Source organism: Poeciliopsis prolifica, unplaced genomic scaffold (genome assembly GCF_027474105.1).
Source record: "Poeciliopsis prolifica strain line A6 unplaced genomic scaffold, Auburn_PproV2 SCAFFOLD074, whole genome shotgun sequence".
Classification (NCBI taxonomy): Eukaryota; Metazoa; Chordata; class Actinopteri; order Cyprinodontiformes; family Poeciliidae; genus Poeciliopsis; species Poeciliopsis prolifica.
The window spans coordinates 1,552,422-1,576,467 of NW_026562449.1; the positions used below are offsets into that span (position 1 = coordinate 1,552,422).

The window sequence follows — 24,046 nt, forward strand, 5'->3', positions numbered from 1 at the left end:
TTTTTTTAGTGCAGTACAAAAACTTTATCAGTTTTTTTTAAATGAACATTTACTGAGTCGATTATTAACTTATAAACTTATTAACCAACCTGGTCAATATTGGGTAATATTTAACATACTGCAAGTTGTTATGAAGCAATAAGCATCTGAAAATAGCATAACAATTTAATTAACATAAAAGAAAATAAAAAAAAATCTAATTTTGCAGTTATGTACACAACATAATGGGTATCTTGGTTTTGTAAAATCTTTCATATTCTTAAACCATGTTCTGAAATGTCCTTTCTTTTTATGAATAAATGAAATGACCCAGATATTACTAAAAGTTACTATTTCAGGTTTGCAAAAAAATGAATCTCATCGTTGATTCAAAGATAAAAAGGGTGATATAAAGTCAAGAGCATGTCTTTCATTTGTTTAACTAAGCACCAAGTGTGCTTTCTTTTTAAAAAAAATGTGAAATGAGCCTAGCATCCATTTATAGAAACTTCTAACTGAAAATATTTGTTTTTCATTCAAAATCTCTTTCTAAAAACTCAGCAGTTTTTATATTCTATATAGAAATATTATATATAGAAAAAGCATTGAAAGCATTCATTTGGTTCTTTCACTTCGTTGGGAGTTTTTCCTTCATACACACTAAAACAGTCCTGTTTAAAAATCAACATAACGGCCTCATAAATGAATCATTTGTGTATTTATTGCTCAGCAAACTTCGAGAATAGCTGAATAATTATAGCCATTTTAAAGCAACACAACAAATATGCACCTGCTTTTCAAAGAAGTCACTTCTGGGGTTCGACATTTAGAGTCGGTGCTCTCTGCTGTTTTCTACTGCGGCGCGTTATAAATAAAAAAACTAATAAATAAGCGGACTGCATCGAAACGCCAGAACTAGAAGGAAAATAATCATTAGTCACAACTCTAATATGACGTTCATGCACTTCCACTCCTTTTCTTAACCCCATAAGTCTCTATTTCTCCGTGGTTTCCTTTTGTTTATTATCCCTCCCTGTCTTTTTTTTTCATTTCTTCTCTGTTGATCTCTCAAATAAACTTTCATTCCTCTGTAAACATTACAGTAATAAGGGAATATAAAGAGCTGAAATAAGGTCAGACTGGGTTATTCTCACCTGTTTTCTCCACACACCTCTCTCTCTCTATGTTCGCTGTCTGCTGATCTCGTTTCTCTCTCTTGTTCAGCTTCTTCTCCTTCTCTCTCTTGCACACTCACACTCACACACACACACACGCACACGCACGCACACACACACACACACACACACACACACACACACACACACACACACACACACACACGCGCACACACACACACGGCGCACTCACTTTCTGACGCCCACACAGTCAGCGTGCTGGAAAGACATGGGCGTACACATACACGGCGACGCGGGCACAAACACACCGACACCTGCATGTTGAGTCGTTGAGGGTCTAATTTAAGTAAAGTGCTTCTCTAGGAACCACAACCCCTCGACTCACGATGATGGAGGGCGATACGGCACGATGACGGGGTTGAACACACATGTGCAGGGTAATACAGAGACGCTTGCACACACAGACACACACACTCAGCCTGTGCTGATGCTGAGCTGCAACTCTGTGTGGTGTGAGCGTTGTGTAGATGGCTTGCAAGTAGCATGTTGCAATAATAATGTGATATTTGATCCCTGCAGGGAAACTCACAGTGTCTGGTGTTGCTGGCAGACTTTACTGTATGGCCAGTTTAAGCAGCGGCAGGGAGGACTGAGTGTTTGCAACAGGATCCCTCAGTGGGATGGATGCTTGATAACTTGGATGTGGTTAAATCTGGGTCTGCTGGTTCGAAGGATGTCGTCTCCTCCGCTGCAGCCGCCCTCTTCCTTCGCTTCTGCAGTGTATGTGTGTTTGTTTCCGCTGGAGTTTAAACTAACTTAAGCCAGAGCCGAATTGTGCTGCACCGCTGCTGCAGATCCTGGGCTGCAGCAGCAGCAGCAGAAAAAAAACAAACAGAAAAAAAACAACATTAAAAATAGCTTCAAAACTTTTGTTTCCTTTAAGCTTTAGGGCGACAGTTGGAGAAAAAGCAAAGAGCTCTCTGGAGGGTGTCACACACACATAAAACAGAAACAAAACTGTGAATAGAAATATACATTTTCACATCTGTCATTTATTTATTTTGCAAAATTCTGTTGAAGTTTTGGAATTTAATTTCTTTGTGCTTTTCCTTTTTTCTAAATCAGATTTGAAATGATAAATATAGAAAAAATGGTTTAAATTTAAGTTTAAGCTGAATGTTTCAGCCTGAATTCAGTTTTTGTATTCAGACCTTCAGAATAAATTAAGTTTATATTTTTATGGTGATTTGAGCTTATTAGGATAAAAATGACTATTAACCAATTAAAAAATTCTAGCTTAAGGATTTGTAATATTAGACACTATTCAAAGGCTCTCCACTAAATTTGCATATATAATTTATTAGATAATAAAGGAGTTTTGGGTCAGAGAGGAGAGAGTCAGGTACTTGGAGTAGAGTCACAATTTTTTGACGTCTTTCAAATTATTCTTTGTTATTTATGCAGATGATTTACATCTGCATCATTATTTTCAATTTCTGACGTAAAAGGTAAAACTTCAACAAGAAGACCAGTCTGTTGTTTTTTTTTTTTTATCATCAAGTGGATTGAAGGGAAAATATGGAGAGCATCAAGCTTATGGCTTCATTAATTAGAGGCCTAATTAATGTAGCCAGGAAACATTGTGCTAACCTGCTGATATATTATGAGCTGCAATAACAAACACAGTATAATTTCCTTAAAAGAACACAGCATATATAGTACATTAACTGATTCTAAATCTGAGATCCTGAACATCATTAAATGAGAAAAGAACAATAAGAGGAATTCTTTTCATGAATTTTGATGTGAACGTCTGTAAATTTGCCCCATGTGGAATTTGCTAACAGTCCTTCATTGTGAGCTAGCTTCAGGGTCTGCAACCTCCAGAGCCACATGTGGCTCCTTGGCCCCTCCACTGTGGCTCAAACTAAACCAAATAAGAAGTGTTTTTAATTATCAAGGTAATAAAAAAGGCTGGTTTTGGCAGTTCATCTTTATGTTTACATGCATGGAGTATCAACAACAGAAGGGCACCAATGCTGCAAGGCTTTTATGAGTCATTTAACCTTTTTTCATTTTAGATTTTATTTATTTAAGTGGCCTTCGTATCTTTCTTCATCTTCCTTATTTATGGCCTCATTCTATAAAATAAAGTTTTTGGGTATTTTTTTGCGTTGCAATAGGAAGATAAATTATTTTAGCTTTCAACAGAAGTTATTTAATTTAGCATGTTTCTAAAATCTGTCTTGTTTCTCGGCTCAGACCATATTTGATCTTGCAGCAGTTGGGGAAAAGTGGCTCTTTGAATTGTAAAGGCTGCTGAACTCTGAGCTCGCTGCTACATGTCTAAACTCTGCTTGCTTTTAAATGTGTATCTAAACACAGTGTGAGCAATGCTGTAGTTCAGGTTTACTGAGACAAACTGCATTAGCAAGGTTTGTGTGAACTTTTGTTTGCAGTAGCTTTTGTGCAACAACTGTAGATTAGGAACAACAAGATGTAAATCTGAAATGATGGACACACACACACACCCCCGCACACACACACACACACACACACACACACACACACACACACACACACACACACACACACACACACACACACCCACACACCCACACACACACACACACACACACACACACACACACACACACACAACCATACCAGGTTTTATTTGAACTCAGTCTTTGCTGTGTGTACATTTTCCATGTGTGGAATTTGTTGGATGTCCTTGGTTGCTATGCAGCCACTAGCTGGCCTTAGCTAAAAAATAAATACTACAAGCTATTCTGTGCCTGTTTTTTGAGCAACTTATTGTCTAAATCTGAGTTTTTTGAAAAACACTACAGCACAAAGAGGAAGACACATCTAGCTTTTTGACTGAATTCAAATTTGAATCACTGTACATTTTCTAAATAGCATTTCTAGTTTGTTGTCTGCCCTTCATTGTTGATTAGGAATTTTTTGTACAAGGTCATATTAAAATTAGAGTATTTGCTTTAAAATGTGCATGTTTTTGAATAAATTACGCAATTACAATTATTGACTCAAACTGAAGCTAAATTGGAGAAATCTAGAAGACAATAGAGACAAAACCATATAAATGTTTCTGAGTTATATATGGAAACCGCACCAACTGTCTAAAACTGTTGGCTGACAATAAAACAAACGATAAAAAATATTAGTTGAGTCATGATCACTGCATGAAAAAAGAACAAAACATTCTTTGTTTTGGCCTGAATTTAATTGCTTCAATGTCTTTAAATTTTCTGCAAGGTCAGTTTGTTGACTGTCCTTCACGATTAGCTAGTTGCTAACTTGTGAAGTCCAACATGGATGCTTGATTTATATAATTCATTTTTAAAATTCCCGTAGCACTGCTGTAACCTCAACCGTCTGTGAAATAATTAGTATTTATCGTCTAAATATTTAACTACTGTCACCTGATAAATATCTTTTAAATTCTTGGTCCAAACACTTCGCCTCGCTTCTTCTTAAAGAGCCTTCGAGTGGAAAAGCTGAATGGAAACAGGAATGTAAAACAAACAAATCCTTCCAACATGACAGGGACTTTACTGTGTCCTCTTTTCTTATTTAGGCTTTGAATACCTTAATGGGTTTTTTTTCTGTCTGAGCTTTTTCTTTTTGTAAGTCAGGACCAAACTGATCAACATGTCCCACTTCATCAAACAACTCATTTTTATCCTAATTTTGATCAAGTGAGCTCATCTCTCTACTGTGACATTAGTAATCTGGTCTCCTCTGCCAGCCTCCATCCTCTGGATTCTCTAATGAATTTATCAGTCTCCACTTCTGATATAAAATATATTATACAAAATGTAATTTGAAACACCATCTAAAGAAATATTGAACAATTACATCACATTGCCTATCATCTTTAAGTATGGATCATATCCTGCCATAAACTTTCTTTGACTCATAGGTAGTCATACAGTTAGCAGGGAGTCATGCAGTATATTGTTTCAGTAAAAAAAAAAACAGGGTGTGCAGTTGAGATTGAAAGCTAGATTGTCAAATGTAAAGTTGTAAAAAAAAAAAAAAAGTAAAGCTGCAAACGTTCACAAGTGATTAACTTCTTTTGCATTCGGTTTGGAGATTCACTCTTCCCGTGGTGAGGTGGTCTCGTTTGGACTGAACCGGGTTTGGACCTGACTCTGGGTGTGTTTCATCCATCAGTGGGCACACACACCTTTCATGGTCAGTAGTTGTCTTCATTACAAATGTGCGCAAGTCTTTGGCTATATTCTGCTAATGTAAAAAAACACACACACACACACACACACAATTTTGTGAGTATGGTGTTTCCATTAAATAAGAAATAGAATTCAAGTCAGGTGTGAATAAATTTATTCATATGATGGGTCATTAAAAATTATAGAACCTCTTACCACTTCCTGTCGTTTTCTTTGTCGTTTTCGGCAGTAGTAATGTTGATCATATGACTCATACAATCATAAAAAAAACATTTCAATACGACAAAAAATACCTCATCCTGCCACAACAACAATCAAAAAACATGCTTTTGGAAATTGGTGTGTTTCCTTTAAGCAAATTTATTTTCAGAATTTCCAGTTATGCAATTTTATGGTTGATGGAAACAGTGCTACTGTGTGTGTGTGTGTGTGTGTGTAAGTGTTTTAGTGTGTTTGCAGACTGAATGGACCAGAGGCGTGGCATTGGCATGTTGGACTGAATAACACACACACACACACACACACACACACACACACACACACACACACACACACACACACATTATCACCCTTCACTCTCGGCTCTTCTTAACCATCAGCAGCCTTATGCTCTTCATTAGCCTTGTGTGTGTTGCTGTGTGTACCCCTGAACTGAGTATCTGTGTCTCATTCTGGCCCACGCTGGAGGAGCGCTGTCATGTGATCCAAATCCTCTTGTTTTTTCTGCTATAACTTGGAAAAGCTTACTTTGACAACCTTCTCCTCCGCACCCTCTTCCTGCTTCCCAAGAATCTCTCCTGTTGTGAGTTCCTGTTCTCCATGACCAAAAATGGTCCTTCCTCCTGTTGCGGGTGGGTGGCTGTGTGGTGTCCATTAAGTCTGTGGTCAAAAACATTTTCCTCCTCACTCGCAGTCAGCAGACTTCCGTGGGGCGGTCGGGAAACTTTGAGCAACACCTCAATTCTTTTTTTAGTCTGTTCCAACAGTCTCACATTCGGTACAATCCTGTACAGTTTTTCCCCCTCTGTTTTTGTGCACTTAATTTCTCTTTTGAATTATTTCTTGTAATTCTTGTGAAGTGGGCTCCGTCAGATGATGTTTCTTTTGAGCGTAAGGACTTTTAATGTCATAAAAGCACAAGTGTAGATGCAGTGAGTTACAACTTTGACTACCGGAGCCTCGTGAAGGCATAAAGAGAGAGTGAGAGAAACGTGTGTGTCTGTGTGTGTGTGTCTGTGTGTGTGTGTGTGTGTGGTGGATGGCGATGCTCGGGTCTGCAGACTGGGAGTCAGGCTTTGCTGTTCATAGTCTGCTGATTTATGCGCCTCACAGGGAAATCTCTCATTTGTAGCTCTTTCATCTCATTTTTCTCCCCCTCCAATCTTTTTCTCGCTTTCTCTCTCTCTCTCTGTCCTCTCTCTTCTTCCCGGTGTAATGTGATTCAGCATGGCTGCTTGTCCCAGGCGACATGCCATGCTTTGCTTGTGCACCATTCTTCCTCTCTCTCTGTCTTTCTCTCTCTCTCTTTCTGGAACATGAATGAGTCAAGAGGAATCGCTGATGAATAATGAGATAGAGCAGGAGGAAAATGCTATCTGGATCAAGTCGAGCAAAAGAACCACTCTTCTGCCTTGAGCATGTTCTTTGTAAAGCACCGCTCTGCCGTTTACTCACACATTGAATGTGTTGATGTCCCCAGTGCCACAATGCTTTTATGGACCTGTGGGTGTGTGTATGTGTGCGTGTGTATGTCTGTGTGAGGGGGTTTCTAAGCGCCTTCCTTAACCGACTTGTTTGAGTAGCCCTGTCACTTGCGCAATGCCATGGTGTCAAAACAGATCAGAAAGGTCTGGCTTGACTCCTGCCCCTGAACACACACAAACACACCCACACACGCACACACAAATCTGAACACACACAGAGCCGGAGGCTCGGTGCCAGGGCTCTTGGTGGTTGGAGGCTCATGAAAGGGTCGGCCTGACGAGAGGTTGCCAAGTGTTCGGCAATAAGCGTAACAGCCAAGCTAACGAGAGTCAAAACCTCTGACACACACACACACACGCATACACACACTGAGGCTGCACATTCAGACTCTTGAGGTGTCTCAACTAGTCCAAGAGTGTATGAGTGTGTCGCAGAGAGAGTTCAGTATATCAGCATGAGCACAGAGTGCTTTTGTTAATTGGAAAATGTGACAATACGACACAAGAGGATATTGATCTTCAATTGGATGGAGATTGATTTAACTCATCATCCTTCCAGGTATGTGTGTGTGTATCTGCGTGTGTGTTTGTGTGTGTCTATTGATCAGCAGCAGTCCATTCAGAGAGATGCAACAAAGGAAATCACTCCTCTGCTTCATCCTTGTTTGCTTCTTCCCCTGTGTGACATTGGTTTATCACCACTAACAACACTCCCACTGGAGCTTCCCTTTTCTTCTCTCCATTTTCATTCTTTGTCATCCTCTTCCTTCTTTGTTTCCCCTCCTTAAAACTATGAAGGACCTTGGGACGGTCTGGCCTGTATTCAGTCGCTGTGCTGTTTTATTTCACTCTGAATTCATGAAGCACTCGTCAGCAACTACTGAAGCACCACAGAAGAAGATGCAGGGTTGCGTATTTCTTTTGGCTAATTTTCATACCTCAGTTACATGCAGCAGATTGTCTCTGTTAATGGCACTGATAAATCTAATAACACGAGATTTTGAAAATAAGACATGCACAAATAACCATATAATTGCTCAAATTTTATAAATAAATTTACTTACTGGAAACACGGCAAAAAAGTCAGATTTTTTGATACAAAGGTCTTCTGTTAGGAGAAGGTGATTTTTGGGCTCTATTGAAATTAGTGTATCACATGGGTCACATGGGCAACAGCCAGATGTTACTGCTGGCCACGCAGAAGACAACAGGAAGTTGTTGGAAGATGATGGTGCAGGAGGATTTTGAATATTTGAAATGCAAACCCAGCTTTGTTGAAGAGTTTCAACAATTTTCTTGAATTTTTTTAAACTGCTGTTCAGCTGCTGTTGTCAGTAGTTTCACCTTGCAACGTTCCCCTTTCTGTTTTACTCTGGACATTATTTCAAGTCAACTCATTTTTGTTGATTCTCATATTTTATGTAGCACCAACTCAGTCTATAAGGCAAACATAAGGTTTCATATGAAGTATATGTAACTAAAAATGCCTATTGGTGAAAAGGTAAATATCTAGAGAAGCCCAGTTTATTGCTTTGAGTCACTGATTCAAATTGAAAAGCATGGGGCAACAGTAGAGAAGAACAACGTCCTTTTGACTGGAGGAATGGATGATCACCTGCTGTAAGGAAAGAGACAGAAAAACCAAAGAGTTAACAGAATACTTTCACACGTATTCCTTTAGTGCTACTCTTCTAATTTCTCCATCCAAGAATGCTACACAACTAAACACAGCAGCACTGAGACAGAAACAGCTCCAGCGAAAGCTCCAGCGTGGCTTCAAATACAGAAGAAAAGCAGCTAAACCCTGAATCACTGGCAGGAGGACCAGAGCTAATGGCAGCTACAGATCTGCCAGTGGCTCCATTCACGAAAAAGTCAAAGCAAAGAGAGAATACTTACTGTAGTTATGGAAAAAAATATGTCACTCTATGGTTAAAGGAGACGGTTAAACCAAGAAGCACTGAGTACTTTTTTTATGGAAATAAGAATGGACTCATTCAGCACAGTTTATTTCTCACTTTTTTGTAGGTTTTTTTTTCTGCATTTATTTTTTAGGGCTATTTTAAGAGAAAAGACATGAAATATTGCATTTTGGGTATTAAGGTTTTGGTTCCAAATGATTCCTTTTGTTTAGTAAAATATTCCCCTATCAAACTCTAAAGTTCTATCCGTAATGTTTGGAAAGTTGCTTACATTTAGAGGTATAAAAACAGAAAAACAAACAGAAGAAGAAAAAAAGAAAAAAACTCCAAAGCAACAGAACCCAGAAAGTCGAGGCGTACGTCCAGATCGGGCTTTCAGTGTATAAAACAGCATATAAGTGTTTTTAAATGGCTCCTTTTCCTGACAAATCTCAGCCATTCATAAATAAACTGAAGCAGATCCTGTTCACTGTAAGTGCAGGCGACTGCGTGAGTGTAAATAAAAACTCATAATTCTGCTTTTTATTACCTCAGATTGTCAACACTGGAGGATTCGCTGCTTTCGTGTTGACACAATTTTCCAAGTTATGATGCCAGCTGGGAAAACGGGAAGCATTGCAAACACATTTTCTTTTTTAATTACCACTGCGGAGACTGAATGGAGCTGCATCCACAGTCAGCAGCTTGTATTTATTATAAATAACATATGCACAAAGAGAAATTTGAAATATGATGTGTGTTTTTATGTATGATGTTTGAAACCGTACACAAAATTAAAAAGCAGACGTGTGTTTTTTAGATCAGCTGCTGCTGATTTATCTGAGCAGTTTGGTATTTTTTTGGGGGTTGGGGGGTTGGAGGGCAACGGGAACTTCCCAAAGGAAGCGGTGGCGACAGGCGGAACGAGAGGACGAGTGTGTGTGGATTTGGATGAACCAAAGGTGGAAACAGAGTCCAGGAAGAAACGGATGGGAGGGAGAGAAATTAGGTTTACCTTAGCGACTGGCCCTCTGGTGTGATTTTCCATATCGGCAACCCAGAGGGAGTGGCCAAATATGATTTTCAGATCACCTCGTCAACAGAAAACAGACAGGGAGGGTGTGTGAGTGTGTGAGTCCAGTGACAGGAAAAAGAGGGAGCAGAAAAAGGAGGAGAGGAGGAAAATGTGGACATCAGGTGAAGCTGATGTTTTTTCCCCATTTTTTACCTTATTTCTCTTCACCGACGTAGTAAATGATGAACCACACAGGCAGTGTAGATCCTCCTGTGTGTGTGTGTGTATGTGTGTGTGTGAACAGTCTGCACAGTAAGCGGGATGGGGGGTGTGCCTTGGGAAACCAGCTTTATACAATCCGCGTTTTATTATGACTGCCTACAAGTCTGCTGATGTACATTGGACAAGAAAAGATTGGGAGGGGGGCAAAGAAAGATGTAAAAATATCCTGTCTGAGTGAGAACAAAATAGAGAAAATAAATGTCTCCATGGATCTTTTTCTTTTCCTCTTCGATTTATTATGACTACAGAGAGGGAAAATATCAAGAGCAAGAGAAAGAGGGGGCAGGGGGCTCTACATTTAAACCGTGTGTGTGTGTCTCAATGCTTGGGTAGCAGCTGTACAAATAGGCACACACACTCCCTGATTTGTCAGCTAATAACAACGCCACTGCTCCATCCAGCTCTGATTTATCCCATGCCCTCTCAGTTGTGTGTGTGTGTGTGTTTGTGTGTGTGTGCGTGTGTTGGTGCACATGTGTGCATTGCGTGTGTGTTTCTTGGAGAGAAGGACTGGCAGACAGCTGAAGGCACTTGTGGTTGTGGTTGTCAGGGCGTCACAATGTAGCTGAGGTGAGGGTACAGTGCATGTGTGTGAGTGACTCCACTGTGGACTGTTGTGGTTGTGGTAATTGGCTCTGATGCGACGCAGCGTTTATGGGTAACGACCTAGCCGCCCCCCACAGCCCCCGCCCCAGCGTCTCTCTCTCTCTCTCTCTCTGTCCTGTGGCTAATTACTTGATTCCTTGTGGATTCGGATTTGTTGCCTCCTTACCCTGCCACTCGAATAAACCCACTCGTCTAACTCGGTGTGCTGAGGCTGAACTTTGCTTTGTTGATCGAGCTTTTGGTCATATTTCAATTTGATCGTTTCAAGATTTTCTAAAAGATTGCACTTTTTCAAAGCTTTACATCATGTTACAATGTTTTCCTTCATCAAAACCATACCCAGAGCATTTCTTTGATTCTTTCATGCATTTTTGAGAAATTCTTTAGTTTCCCACAGCAACCATTCAGCTAGGCAAAACGCTTGATGGGCCCAAAGCTGCATTTTCCAAGCCAAGCTTCCAAGCTGAGCTTCTGCCTCACAGAATAGCCCTCCCCCGCGATGCCAATCAGCTCCTTCAGACTAGCCAGCTTTAGCAAACAGTTGGTGGAACTGCACATCAGCTGAGCTCATAATAGGTCAGTGAAACGCTGGTAAAATGCTGTTAAAGGGTTAATAGGTGCCATGTTATGAAGACTTCCTGAAGGCAGAGTTTCTGAAAGAGCAGGAGTTTTTAAAGACCCAATTTCAGGAGATTAAATTACAGTCATTTTTATAACAAATGAAGTTAACATAGTTACTAATTTGGGCTATAAAACAGTAATGTGTACACAAAACTGTCACCTTTAAATCTAACTTACTTTTGGTGATGAATTTCTCTGCTCTGTCTACTTATTAAATCATAAAACTACTTCTTCCCAGTCACACTACAGAGCGCCTGATGCCTCTGCATGCTGTGTGTGGATCAGACCTGAGGACTGCATCTTTGAGATGCCATGTATGCTGCATTCAGGCTCCACTGCTGTGGAATTTATACAAGTGCTACTCAAGTTGTGTTCAACATGCACTGAAGTGGTTCCTAGTCTAGTCTGAAGAGACTAGGATCTCTTAGTTTGAGGACATGGTTCACAACCTTCAAGGTCAGGGGTCAGCCTCCCCCCTCAAACGGAGGATGATGAGCATGTTGGTGTGATGGTTGAGTGGTATAGGTAGACGAATCGATCCCTGGTCTGCAGTAATGTGCTGCTTCTGTCTGTTGTGGTGAAGACAGAACTGAACCCCCCTGACCCTCTGGAGGTGAGTGGTCTCAAACCACATTCCTGGAGGTCCAGAGTCCTGTAACTTTTCGATGCGTCCTTTGTTCTCTACACTTGACTTAAATGGTGAAACTGCCTCACTAACATGCAGACTATAGTCTGCATGTCGGAGTCAGATATGCCAAAGCAGAGCGGAATCTAAAAATTGCAGGGCTCTAGATTTCGAGACACCTGCCATGGATGAAGGTTGCAAAATTGCAAAAGTTATAAAATGGTGAAAGAGGAAAATGAGTGCACTGTGTGTCTGAGGCTTTATAATACCCAGTGAGATAACGGCCAAATCAAGTCTTGTCAGCTTGTTGGCCAGACTAGCTACAGAACTAATGGTGCTTTTCCATTGGTACCAACGACTTGACTCAACTTCAGGGGTCTTCAGCCTCAGGGACCGCTGCCCTACAACTTTTAGATGTGTTCCTGGACCAACACACCCCAATCAAATGGCTGAATCACCTTTAGAGCATACAATCAAGTTCTTCAGAGCTCTACTAATGAGATGATTAGCTGACACAGTTGTGCTGAAGAGGAAACAGCTAAAATTCGCAGGACCCCTGGCCCTCAAGGTCTGGAGTTGAAGACTCTGCTTCTACTATAAGGATGACGTGGTACCAGCACCTTTTATAGAACACACTTCTTTGATACTCACAGGGTTTGGGATTTCAGACCCCTCACTCTTCATGAAAATAGCTAACTATGGGTCAGCTAACTTGGGGATAGCTTCACACTCTGAGTGTGAAGGGCGTTAATTCAGTTGAAAATTAAGCTTAAATTTGTCCGATTCTGGTTACTGAACAAAATGTAATTCTCCATCTTGCTTAGCCAAGATGCAGTTTCATTCAGAAGCTAGCATATTACATAATATCAGTAGAATATTAAAGAGATGTTAAGTTTTTGACACTCAGGTGAAGCATGACATGTTTGGGGTTGCAATCTTTTTTTCTTTTGACTCATACATTTCATGTCCAGTGTTTGTCTAGCATTTTTTTAGCTGAAGAGTATTTATTTCTTTTTGTCTGCTATATCGATGGTTAGAGCCAATAGGAGTTGGAAAACACTGCAATTAAAGCTGAAGTTGAAGACGTAAGTGCTCGAGTTTGGCTACACATTAGGGGGCGGGTGATTCAGACTTAGAATTTTACTGTGATATTTTGTGGTAGTTTTGTGGTAACAATATTGATTTCAATAAAAATATATTTATAACTTGTTTTTCAGGTCTCATCGTCTGACTGCATGGTACAGCATCCATAGTTACACAATGTTGTATATTCCCATTTACAATAGGTTGTTCAGGACAACACCTGAAGTAAGAAAAAAAGAGATCTATAACATTAGATAAATAACATAGAAACTGTTTAATCATATGTTTAAATTTTCTGATGTTCATTGGTATTCTGATGGAACAAGCAGCGGAGAAAATGTCAAGAATAATGTTTCCAATCACAGCGTCAGATTTTGTTTTCCAATGACTGAAATTTGTCAAAGCAACAACAAATCTATATTCTTATCGTGATAAAAAAAATCATGAGAAATGACAAACAAGAAGATGAAAACTAGGAGAAACAATAAGATAAATGCACACCTCTCATACAGATCAGCATATCTTTGCATATGTAGAATAAATAGCTGAAGTAGGTGCTTAACTTCAGAGAGGTCATGTAAAGAGGCTGCATTAATATATTTAACAAGATGGAGGAACATTTAACATTACAATAACTGGAGGTCAGAAATCAGTGCATAGTTTTGGGAAAGAAGGATGTGACAGTGACTGCTATACCAGAATGTATAAACGAAACATGACCGTAAGTAATCGGAAAAGAGCCGCTGCGTGTCCACAGCTTCCTGTGTAAATGTACACAGGGAGATTAATATATGACCAGATGTGCGTTCAAAGGGTAAACGGTCACTCATTCATTCATTAACACAGCTTTAGTGCTGTTCCAGGAGCTGGAGTATGAGCAATATATCCAAAGGTGTGAATGTTGAAATCATTAATATCATGGCTGTTCAGATGATAAATCGAATTTGCTTTCATGGAGAGATGCTTCAAAAAAAAAAAAGAAAAGAAAAAACGAAGAGCTTTATATTTTCCAAGGTCACATGAACAATAACCTAACTGGTTGGATCTAACCAGCCTAGAAATGTTCTAAATATAAGAATTACAATCAAAATCCCCTCAAAGTGGCCTTCCACGTCCAGCTGTCATCGTTTGTCATTTGATGCTAATGCTAAAAAGACCCGTCTCCAAAATAACGATGAATCTCTCAGGTGGAAACATGACAGCCTTGACAAGTTCTCCCTTTGACTCTTAGATATGGCAGACAGATGCCTCGCTTTTCACCAGCGAGGATCTGATCTGCAGAGAAACCGAGTCTGTTAAAACGAAAAGAGATAAAAATCCCAGTCAGACCAGCTGCAGGGCTAATCGGTTCAAGTTATCTCGCTTTTTTTCCCCCTCCCTAAACCGCTAATTGAGGTTAATATGTTAGCACCAAGTGACACAGATATTGAGACGCATGTGGCTCGGCAGCTTTATCACCTAATTTAAACATGTGCTTTCTGGTTACAGTATATTAACTTCAGGAAAAAGAAGCAGCAATTTATCGCTTTTTTTTCATACAAAAAATACTTCACAGATTATATGACAGTATTTATGTTGAAATCAAATTACACCAGGGATAATACATTTACTAATCAGATTACCTCTGGAGGGAGAAGGTGGCACCAGATTATATTTTGGGGTATCAGAGTGAAGGGGATCTTGAATACCCACCACACTTTTTAGCTTTTTATTGATTTATTTTTGCTCTGTATTTATTTCATGTTTTAAAGCACCTTGATCAATGCAAGGCATTGTTGGAAGGTGTTATATAAATAAAGGTTATTATTATTTATTCTAAATAATAAAAAAACAACATGTTTTCCTTCCACTTTGAAAGGATGCATCACTTAACGTTGATCAATCACATAAAAATTGCAATAGTATACAGTAGAATTAGTGGTTGTGACGTCCCGGGATGCCTCTGTAGGCCATTTACACGTCTATCTTTGTAATCTGTGAATTTTCAGAGCATTTATTTTGAATTTGCACAACAGAAACATTTTAGAACTTTTCTTCCTCTTTATCAAAGTGAAATTGTTGTCATTTAATTCACACTGAGCTGTCTCAGTGTGGATTAAATCTATCTCTCTTTCTGTCCCTCAGGTCCTTCCTTCATGGGCTCCTTCCTGGCCAGGAGTCTGGGGACCCCACCTTCACATCCCCCTCACCCTTCTGGACCCGCTGCCTCCCCTGCCTCCCCTTCCTATAGGGCTGGAACCCATTCAAGTACTTCCCCTATTTGGTTCCCCCACTCACATGAAGGTAAGACACACACACACATGCATGCACCCGCACACACACACGCACGCACTCACAGGAAGCAGCTCGGTTCTCTGTCTAATCCTGGGTCTTGGTTTGGGATTAGACCGAGATGGAGCCATTAAGTGGTTTAACCAACGCGGAGCCGAGGCCAAACACGTGCAACAGCGATGCCTCAGATGATGCTACTTATAGCCACACACACGTACGGCTGAGTGTGTTTCTGGGTCTGTTTGTGGTTTCGTATTTGTGGTTGTTTTCTAGTTCAGAGCTCAAGCACAACAAAGCCCCCCCACTTCTTCCTTCTCCAACTATAAATAAGCACGCAAATCTCTTCACGCTAACAGGGAACCCATTAATCAGCATTACTCCACATCGCTGCTACGTTTTATAACCACCTTCATCCAGCTGGATCTCAGTAGGCCCTGAGTTCCTCTCTTTGCACCCAGGTACGATTCGAAACTCACCCCCATTTCCACCATCCCCCCTCGGCTCAGACCGCAGCCCCACCCTCCAGGCCCTCCTCTGGGCTAACCGACCTCCAACGGCCCCCTTCCTGATCTGACACACACATATGCACTGAAACGGCATGCGGATCCTCATGCATCATGTCCTCTTTCGACTGTTAACCGTTTGTGGTGAAATTCTGAGCTTGACTGAGTTATCTGTCCCTTTCAGGTATATCTGTGTGTGTTTTTGTACACTCATGAGTGCATGTCGGGAAGTGTTGGGTGGGCGAGACAGGACCAAAGATAACACCTAAAAAAGACTCGAACAAAGTGACAGTTTGCACCACAAGCTATATTTCTCAATCAAGTAAAGACTGACTCAGAATCTAACTCCAGTTTAGCATTTTGTGAATACAGCCTAGCCTTTCTGAGTGTTGTCAATTCAAAACTGTCTCTCTGGCAAGAATTATAACATTGACAAAGACGCTGCTCCCGTCATACCAGTCATCTCAGCGATCCAGCTTTTCTCACCTCATCTCTGTGCACCATAGAAGGAAAGCGGCGGTGCAATCAATAACAAAAGTAATGAGTGCATTCCATTCAGGTGAATCAGTTTCAGCATACCGGTGCCATGCATGCCGGGACGCTTGAAAGAAACAGGCCATGTGGTAATATGATTTATTACTATTATAATTTTCCTGCCATTGCAAGTCAAAATGTGTCTTCCTCGCCAGTGGCACCATGAACTTTGCTTGGCGAGACAATAGTTGGCACATTTGCCGTTTTAAGTGGTTGTGACCTAGAGTGCAAAAAGCCCAAGAGGCGAGAGTAAAACTGCTGTTTACTTCCCTCCTGTGATTTTAATTTTCTTACTTCCTGTTATTAAAGCAGTTTGGCACTCTCTCTTGATGCCAGGCTACAGAATTGTGTCTAATTTTCAATGACTAAGCCATAAAAATGAGCACTAATGTAGCCCGGAGTGACTTTCCTCACCTGAATCCGTGGAACAACTCGTTCGCAAGACTTCAGGCTGAAGACTACAGGAAGCAGTGGTGAACAGAGAGCAGGAATGTGTGTGTGTGTAGGGAGAATGTATGTGTGCCTATAAGACAGAGTTTACGTCTGTGTGGCTCGGCTTTGATGTTCCAACGCACATACGCCTTCACGCACTTGCACGGGCACACACTACAAATGATTGGTTTTAAGAATTCAAGCCAGGGAGCTCCAATAGGCAGCCTGCCAGCTGGCCACGGTCCAGGGAGCGGAGCATAGCCAGCACAGAGAGAAGGAACCTGTCTCAAACACACACACACACACACACACACACACGCACGCACGCACGCGCACACACACACACACACACACACACACACACACGCACGGACACTCTACTTTTACTGGCTCTTCTACACCTGTCGTTGTTTTATGTCTCCGTACTCGTGCCTTTCCTCATCTCTTTACCTCCCTTTCTCTCATCCTCTCATCTCCAGCATCTCAAAGCTCTCCACTTTCCTTTCACTTGTCCCTTCATCTTCCATTCTCCCTCACAAGCACACACACACATCCCCCGCTCCTCTCTCCATACGCCTCACAGCAGCAGCACACTCATGACTTTTCATATTGACAGCCTTGCTCTTCTCTAGTGTCTGTTTCCCCCGACCATCTCCCCGTTCATCCAACCATTGAACTCCCTCCTTTTTTTACTCTTCCCTTACTTTATTTTCTCTCCACATTTTGGCCTCAGTGGCACTCCATGTCATTCCAGTTCCATCTCTCTCTCTTTCCACCCCCGTTTTATCACTCATCATTAACCAGGGGATTGGCCTTAGATGGCTGATAGAGCCTTTTGGCTAATTGTCACCATTTAGATTCACTGGTTGTTAGCCAGTCAGAATAATCACACACACACACACACATACACGCATGCACACTAGAAGCAGTGTGGGGGTGTTGCTGGTTTTGCTGTGTGACTGTGGAATGCGTAGGATGAGTTTTTATGGAGTGCTGTTTACTTTGGCCACTACCATTAAACTTTTAACGGCTGCCAATTAACGGGCCAGCAAGGACACTCTGTGGGGCATGAAACCAACTTCTGGAAAACAGACTCCAGCATCCGCACAGCCACACAGTCTAGCACCACATACTAAAGATATGTGGGTCTGCCAAGATCTCCTCAATCTCACAACCTAGTTCAACGTCCTTGAAGACAAGGAACAAAGTGAAACGATCGTTCACCTCCCACTGACCTCCTTGGAGGACTCGGTGTGTGTGTTTCAGGGTGAGGAGTGGGAGTGATGCTTTCTCCTATTCGTCTTAGGTTTTGGGAGGAAAACTGTGTTTTGTAGAAGAGCAAATTCCATCCATTCAAAATCTGCAAACACTTGGCAATAGTGGTCGGCTGTGGTTTCTGTCACCCTTCTGTCCACTGTAAATAATGTCAGCTCATCTGGCATGTTTGTGCAAGAGTTCATTTATGATGAAAATAGAACCAACTGGCTGTAGTTTTTCAGTGTTTTTCCAAAATTGGGGTCTTTTATGATAGATTGCAGAGATAAACTGTTTGTGCAGGGTGCTGCTGAGCATCAACATTGGGAAGGAACATGAATTCTCTCTTGCTTCTCCCTTTCCCATTGACAGGGTACCCAGGCTATTCAGGAAGTCTTGCTTCTCCTTTTCTGTCCATGAGTGCCCTGGATCACCATAGCAGCAGTCTCTATGGACAGCCCCGCTTCTATGAAACCCAAAAAGGTTAGTGCTACAGAGTACTTGTGTGTTGTGTAGGGGAAAAAAAGCTTTTAAACCCTTTAATTAGCTTTCAACCATAACTCTAATCGTAATGATGATTAAAGTTTACTTGAATACATCAGCCGTCACAAGCATACAAAGATCTAGTCCTGTTTCAGCTGCCTCTGGTCACACAGGCTAGCTCTATAAAATCAAACTGGCATCATGGATCCAAGGGGGGCTCAGCAGGGTTGATGGAGAATGTTATGTAGAAAATACTAGTCAAAAAACCCCTGAAGGGTTTAAAACACAAGTTGTGACATTTTTAAAAAAATATTTTCTACTAATTTTATGTGACAGCCCTCCGAAAGGAACATCTCTTCACCAAAGTACAGTGGCTTTCTTGTACTCATAGTTTCTTGTGTTAATAGTAAGAAATAAAAGTGTCAGTGATGCACTACACAGAAGTGGACTCTGTTTTTGACATAAATTCCCTGGTCAGCTTGCTGCACAGACTGTCTGTAATCACCAGACACTCTTGAGCTGCAATGCAGGTTTTACTCTTGCACAAAACAGCTGATGTGGGACAGTGACTGTGTTGAAATTAATCTCTTTTGCCACCTTGGTTCTTTTACATAACCATAGACAAAACTAAACAATATCTAAGTTTTATTATTGAAGTGTTTTGCTAAAGAAGCTATTGATTTACAGAGACCATTCAGTTTCAAGAAATTATTACATGTACATGTTCAAATTCTCATTTTCTTCTAGATCACTTCTACCTGAGAGGCCTTCCTCCCCAGTCTCCTCTACTCTCCACCAATCACAGCCTTCCTCCACTGTCCAGGACCGCATTAGGCCACCCACTTGGCCCCTGCAGTCGTGGTGAGATGGACAGTGGGGGAGGAGGTGTGAAGAGCATTAAGGATGTGGGCGAAAAGGGGGGTTTGTCAAAAGAGAGGGAAAAATTAAGCAGCAAAGAGCGACACCAGGACAGCAAAGAAAAGCAGCAGCTCCACAACCAACACCATTCTCATCAGATGAACTCTGCTACCACTCCATCTGGAATCCACCAAGCTTACTCCCATCCACACCATGCTCTTCTTCCACATCTTTCCTTCCAGGGTCGGGAACAAGACCACAGAAACTCTTTAGAGCGACACAAAGAGTATAAAGACAGTGACTTGGGTAGTCAAGGAGCAAAACCTATGAGTGCCTGTAAACTGTCCAGTGGGACAGGGTCAGAGGGTGCCTGTGAAGCAAAAGGTGGAACACTAAGCAGCTGCAATGGTGGGGCAAGCAGACTTTCATCTGGAATAAGCAGGCAAAGCTCAAAAGATGCACCCATAACTGGGGAAATGAGAATCAGTGACTCTTCAACTTCTTCATCTGAATGTATGCGTCGAGGAACTGTTACAGCGGCGGCATTCCTGACACCCCCAACCCCTCACGCTGTAGCTTCCTACTCTATGCCTCCACCCCCCGCACCACCACCTCCACCTCATACCTTGCACATAGGCTCCACAGTATCTGGAGGCTGGCTACACCCTGCAAATCACCACCCGCATCCTGAGTTTTACTGTCCTCCTCCCCCACCTCTAACACTTACACCTTCAAAAGAACCCACATCCAGCACTGGAGGGTCCAGCAGGGAAGCAAAGGTCAATGGCTCAACTTATGTGCCCTCAGTTGGATCACAAGGAGACATGTCCTCCCCTGACTGCCGTGGAGCAACCGGAGGAACAAGAAAAGATGAAAAAACCATAGAGGGATCCCATGAAAGTCCCTCTCACCATCCCAGCCGCCTTAGTAGCTGCCAGAAGAAGGACAAATCCCAGCCCCACCTACAGCAGATGGGATATGGCAAAGCTGACAAACCTCCTGATTGGAACCAGCAGACACATCACTTTAACAAACCTGGCTCCAACGGCATTTCTCAACCTGAACTTCGGTCCTGTAGCTTAGAAACAAATATCTCTCTTAAAGATGCTGATGTTGCAAATGAGATTTGCCATCATCTCTCACAAGCCAAGACCAGTTCTGATACTGAAGCTTCCTCACTAAGGGACTGTTCTCTCTCAAGTCCAGATGGAAAAGTGGGAACTGGACTTGCAACTCAGAGGGAAGGACAAAAGGTTGCAAGGATACGACATCAGCAGCACAACAGCCAGCCTGCAGCCGCAGAAGAGCGGTTAAGGGATGGAAGTCAGGCAGCATCATCATGGGGAGCTCTGGGGAGCCAACAAGAGGACCAGAGAAAAGGTAGCCATCTTGGATCAGTTAGTAAACAGCCTCCTCTTCTGTCCCATTCCTCGCCACACACACCTGATGGTGAGGGAGGTGCCATGAAGAACCTTATGAACTACAGCTCTCAGCAACCTTTGTTACTGCCACAGCGAAGCCCCTTCGGAGGTCTGGGCTGCCTTAACAAGAGTGGGGAGAGATCAGAGAGGACAGACAGAGGAGGAGCTAAAAGCAACACCACACTGCAAGACCCCTCCAAACAATCTCTCCCTTCTCGCCGTGGCTCCACTAACGAGGGAGAAAAGACTGACAGGGGTGCAAAGGAGGCCGGAGAAGCCGGAGAGGGGGAGGTCCGACAGCCTCCGGTGGGTATTGCTGTCGCTGTAGCCAGGCCCCCCCATCGTTCTCCAGACAGCACTCCTGGAAACAGCAGACAGGGCCGGGTGATGCCCAGCCTGAAAGGTCAGACATCATATACTGCTTTTATTATTATTTGGTCCAAATCAAAGTTTTTTTGCTGTTGTTGTTGCTAGCTAAAATATAAGAAATATGAGAAGCAAGATACACTTGACTGCTTCATAAACTCATCAAGCAGAAGGAAAAGCACCATCTCTGATATCTTGTGTGCACGTAGCACAGGTTCTGGAAAATAGTGAGCATGTTTGTCCTGTTGTCTTGGTAACTCAGGAGTATCGCGCACTGTGTATCCTTTTGGTCGGGAGTTGGAGGAGAGGAAGAGGATGTCAGAGGACCAGATTGGTCTTCATCACCACGACAGAGATAGAGAACTGGTCATCAGGTAGAGTCACAAACACAAACACACACACACACACACACAAGGTAGCATCTATTCAGTTTTCTTCTCATCTGATAAGCTGCACTTCTTTTATTTTCCTCGCTTCTTTCTCCCAGTCTGAAGCCCTGCTTCTCTTTTCTCTCAGCCCCTCACTCCATTTACTCCTCTCACCCTTTGATGTGGTTTTTCTGTACCTCCTCACTCTCTTACTTCACATCTCTCTCTTTCTCCTGAAGATGAGATGTAGTGCATTAATGTTACAGGGACTAATACGGATGTCTCTGAAGTATCAGGCTCTTATTATGTAGTCATATTAAGGGAAGAAAACATATAATGAGTAGTCATAGACCAGGCACAAGATGATGGCTGTTCCAGTTGCCGTCACATTTCCTTTTCTTCATGATTATAATGGTGGTAGAGGTAATGAAGATGACACGGATGAAGATAATGATCATAATAATGGTGATGATGGTGATGACAATAAGAGGGATAATCAACATAATGACAAAGTTCACCTCGCCTAACGCCATTGCAGGGAAAACAAGGACTGCATGGAGTTTGCTCGGATCCACCCATCCAGTAGCTGCCACGGTGACCTGACCCCTCACCTCCTTGTCCCCAGTGGAGCAAGCCAATTAGGGGACCCTGTTGCACATGCTCACCCAGCTCACCGCCACTGGATGCAGAGGACAGGAAGTCCCTCCCTCTGGATGGGCCCTTCATACGGTGAGACTGAACACAGGGCCTCCAGCCATTTCACACTTGATTTTGACGTTTCCATTTTAAATGATGGCTTATTGTTGAAGTTCATGTTTTTTCCTTTTGCCTTTACTGTTTAAATTACAAAGTATACATAATAATCTTAATTAATAAGAAATATAAAAGCATTCCATTTTTAAAAATGTATTGATAAACATTTTGTGCAATACCTTGCGATGTTCCAGCACATAAAATAAAAATGCAACATGACAAAGTGCGAAAAGGTTACAAGGATGGATTAATCGATCAGACTTTCTGTGATTGACTCCCTTCCTGTTTCAGGTCTGAGCCATGTGGGGATGAGCCCCAGCTTCCCACCAGGTCTTGCCAGCCCTCTCCAGCCAGTCTTGGGGTCCCTCAGCCAAGATCCTAACTCCCCTCTTGTGGTTCTTCCAACAGAACCAGGGCCTCATCTTTCTCTCGGTATGAAAAGCAGACTTTCACAGCAACAACAGTATGCATAATGATTGTTGTGTACTGCCTTACTGCCCTGCTGCCTCCTGCTTTCTTCTCATTTGTACAATGGATGCTGCTGCTGCCGGTTCTCTCTCTGAGTTTTAGTATCACTGGCTAATCATAATATAATGCTCAACTAAGCCCCTCTGTCAGTGGGACAAAGTTTTATTGCTTTGTTAATGGAAGCGGCTATTCTATTGCCCCCTCTGCATGTGCCTAGCATTATGCAAACCATTTGAACTGTCGTCTCATCACTCTTGCGGTAGAGTGCAGAGGTGCTTAGACTGTGTGTGCATGTTAAAAGTCATGTTAATGTCTAAAGCAACATGTTACAGTGTTTTTTTTTTTTTTGTATATTTCAACCTTTGCTGGAGAGAGAAAAATATATGTGTGTGGTGTGGGTGTGTGAGTGTGTGTGGGTGTGTGCGTGTGCGTGTGTGTGTGGGGTGGGGGGGTGTGTTTTAGCATTCCTCACTTTGTAAATCCCATTTTCCCAACAAGTACAACGTTGTGAGGATCTACTGCTCCTTTTTGAGCCAAAAGCCTGGGCCCACATAAGAAGAGCTGTTTTGAGTTTCGGGATTACGTTTAGGACTAAAATGTGAATTGAGTTTAGGTTTGGTTTAGGGCTGGGCATTTACTGGTGGTGGGTACGGACAGAGTTACATTTATGGTTAGGGTATCAAAATGAATTAAAAAAATGGAGGGTAGTCCATGTAAAATCCTTGTGAAGATAGAAATACATACTATATGTGTGTGCGTGTGTGTGTTTGTCTGTCTTTGTGTGTCGATGATGCTTTGCAAACAGGCTGTGAAATTTAATTATCTCCCGCCTCCCTTGACTCGCTCTGTAAGAGTTCCTGCAGAGAGGGGAAGTGCATCCACTGAACCCTTCCCCTGGGAAACATTAGCCCACTCAGGCTAATCTCACAGAACAAAGGTTCCCAGTGACAAGCCAGCCAAGGAGGGGATGCATGTGCGTGTGGGTCTGTGTGTGTGTCTTTGGATGAAAGCCTGCAGGTTTCCCGGCAAAAAGTACCATATCCTCAGAAAAAGAAACTCGGGGTGAAATTACGGGGCGTGACAAGATCACAGAATATTAAAACCTCAAAAATGTTCTTGTTAAAATGAAGCACTATCTACTGGCTGTCAGCATGTAGTTTAGCTACA

At 42.1% G+C, this 24,046-nt stretch overlaps 1 protein-coding gene across 6 annotated transcripts in view; it reads left to right on the top strand.

Annotated features, from left to right (window-relative positions):
• bahcc1b (BAH domain and coiled-coil containing 1b) overlaps window positions 1-24,046 on the top strand; it is a 79,412-nt gene that overhangs the window by 25,260 nt on the left and 30,106 nt on the right. For all 6 annotated transcript variants that reach the window (XM_055021103.1, XM_055021104.1, XM_055021102.1 and 3 more), the window contains exons 3-8: window positions 15,293-15,451; window positions 18,535-18,645; window positions 19,393-21,327; window positions 21,553-21,664; window positions 22,197-22,387; window positions 22,703-22,843. In XM_055021103.1, coding sequence (XP_054877078.1) covers window positions 15,293-15,451; window positions 18,535-18,645; window positions 19,393-21,327; window positions 21,553-21,664; window positions 22,197-22,387; window positions 22,703-22,843 — 2,649 coding nt within the window. The remainder of the gene's footprint in view (window positions 1-15,292; window positions 15,452-18,534; window positions 18,646-19,392; window positions 21,328-21,552; window positions 21,665-22,196; window positions 22,388-22,702; window positions 22,844-24,046) is intronic.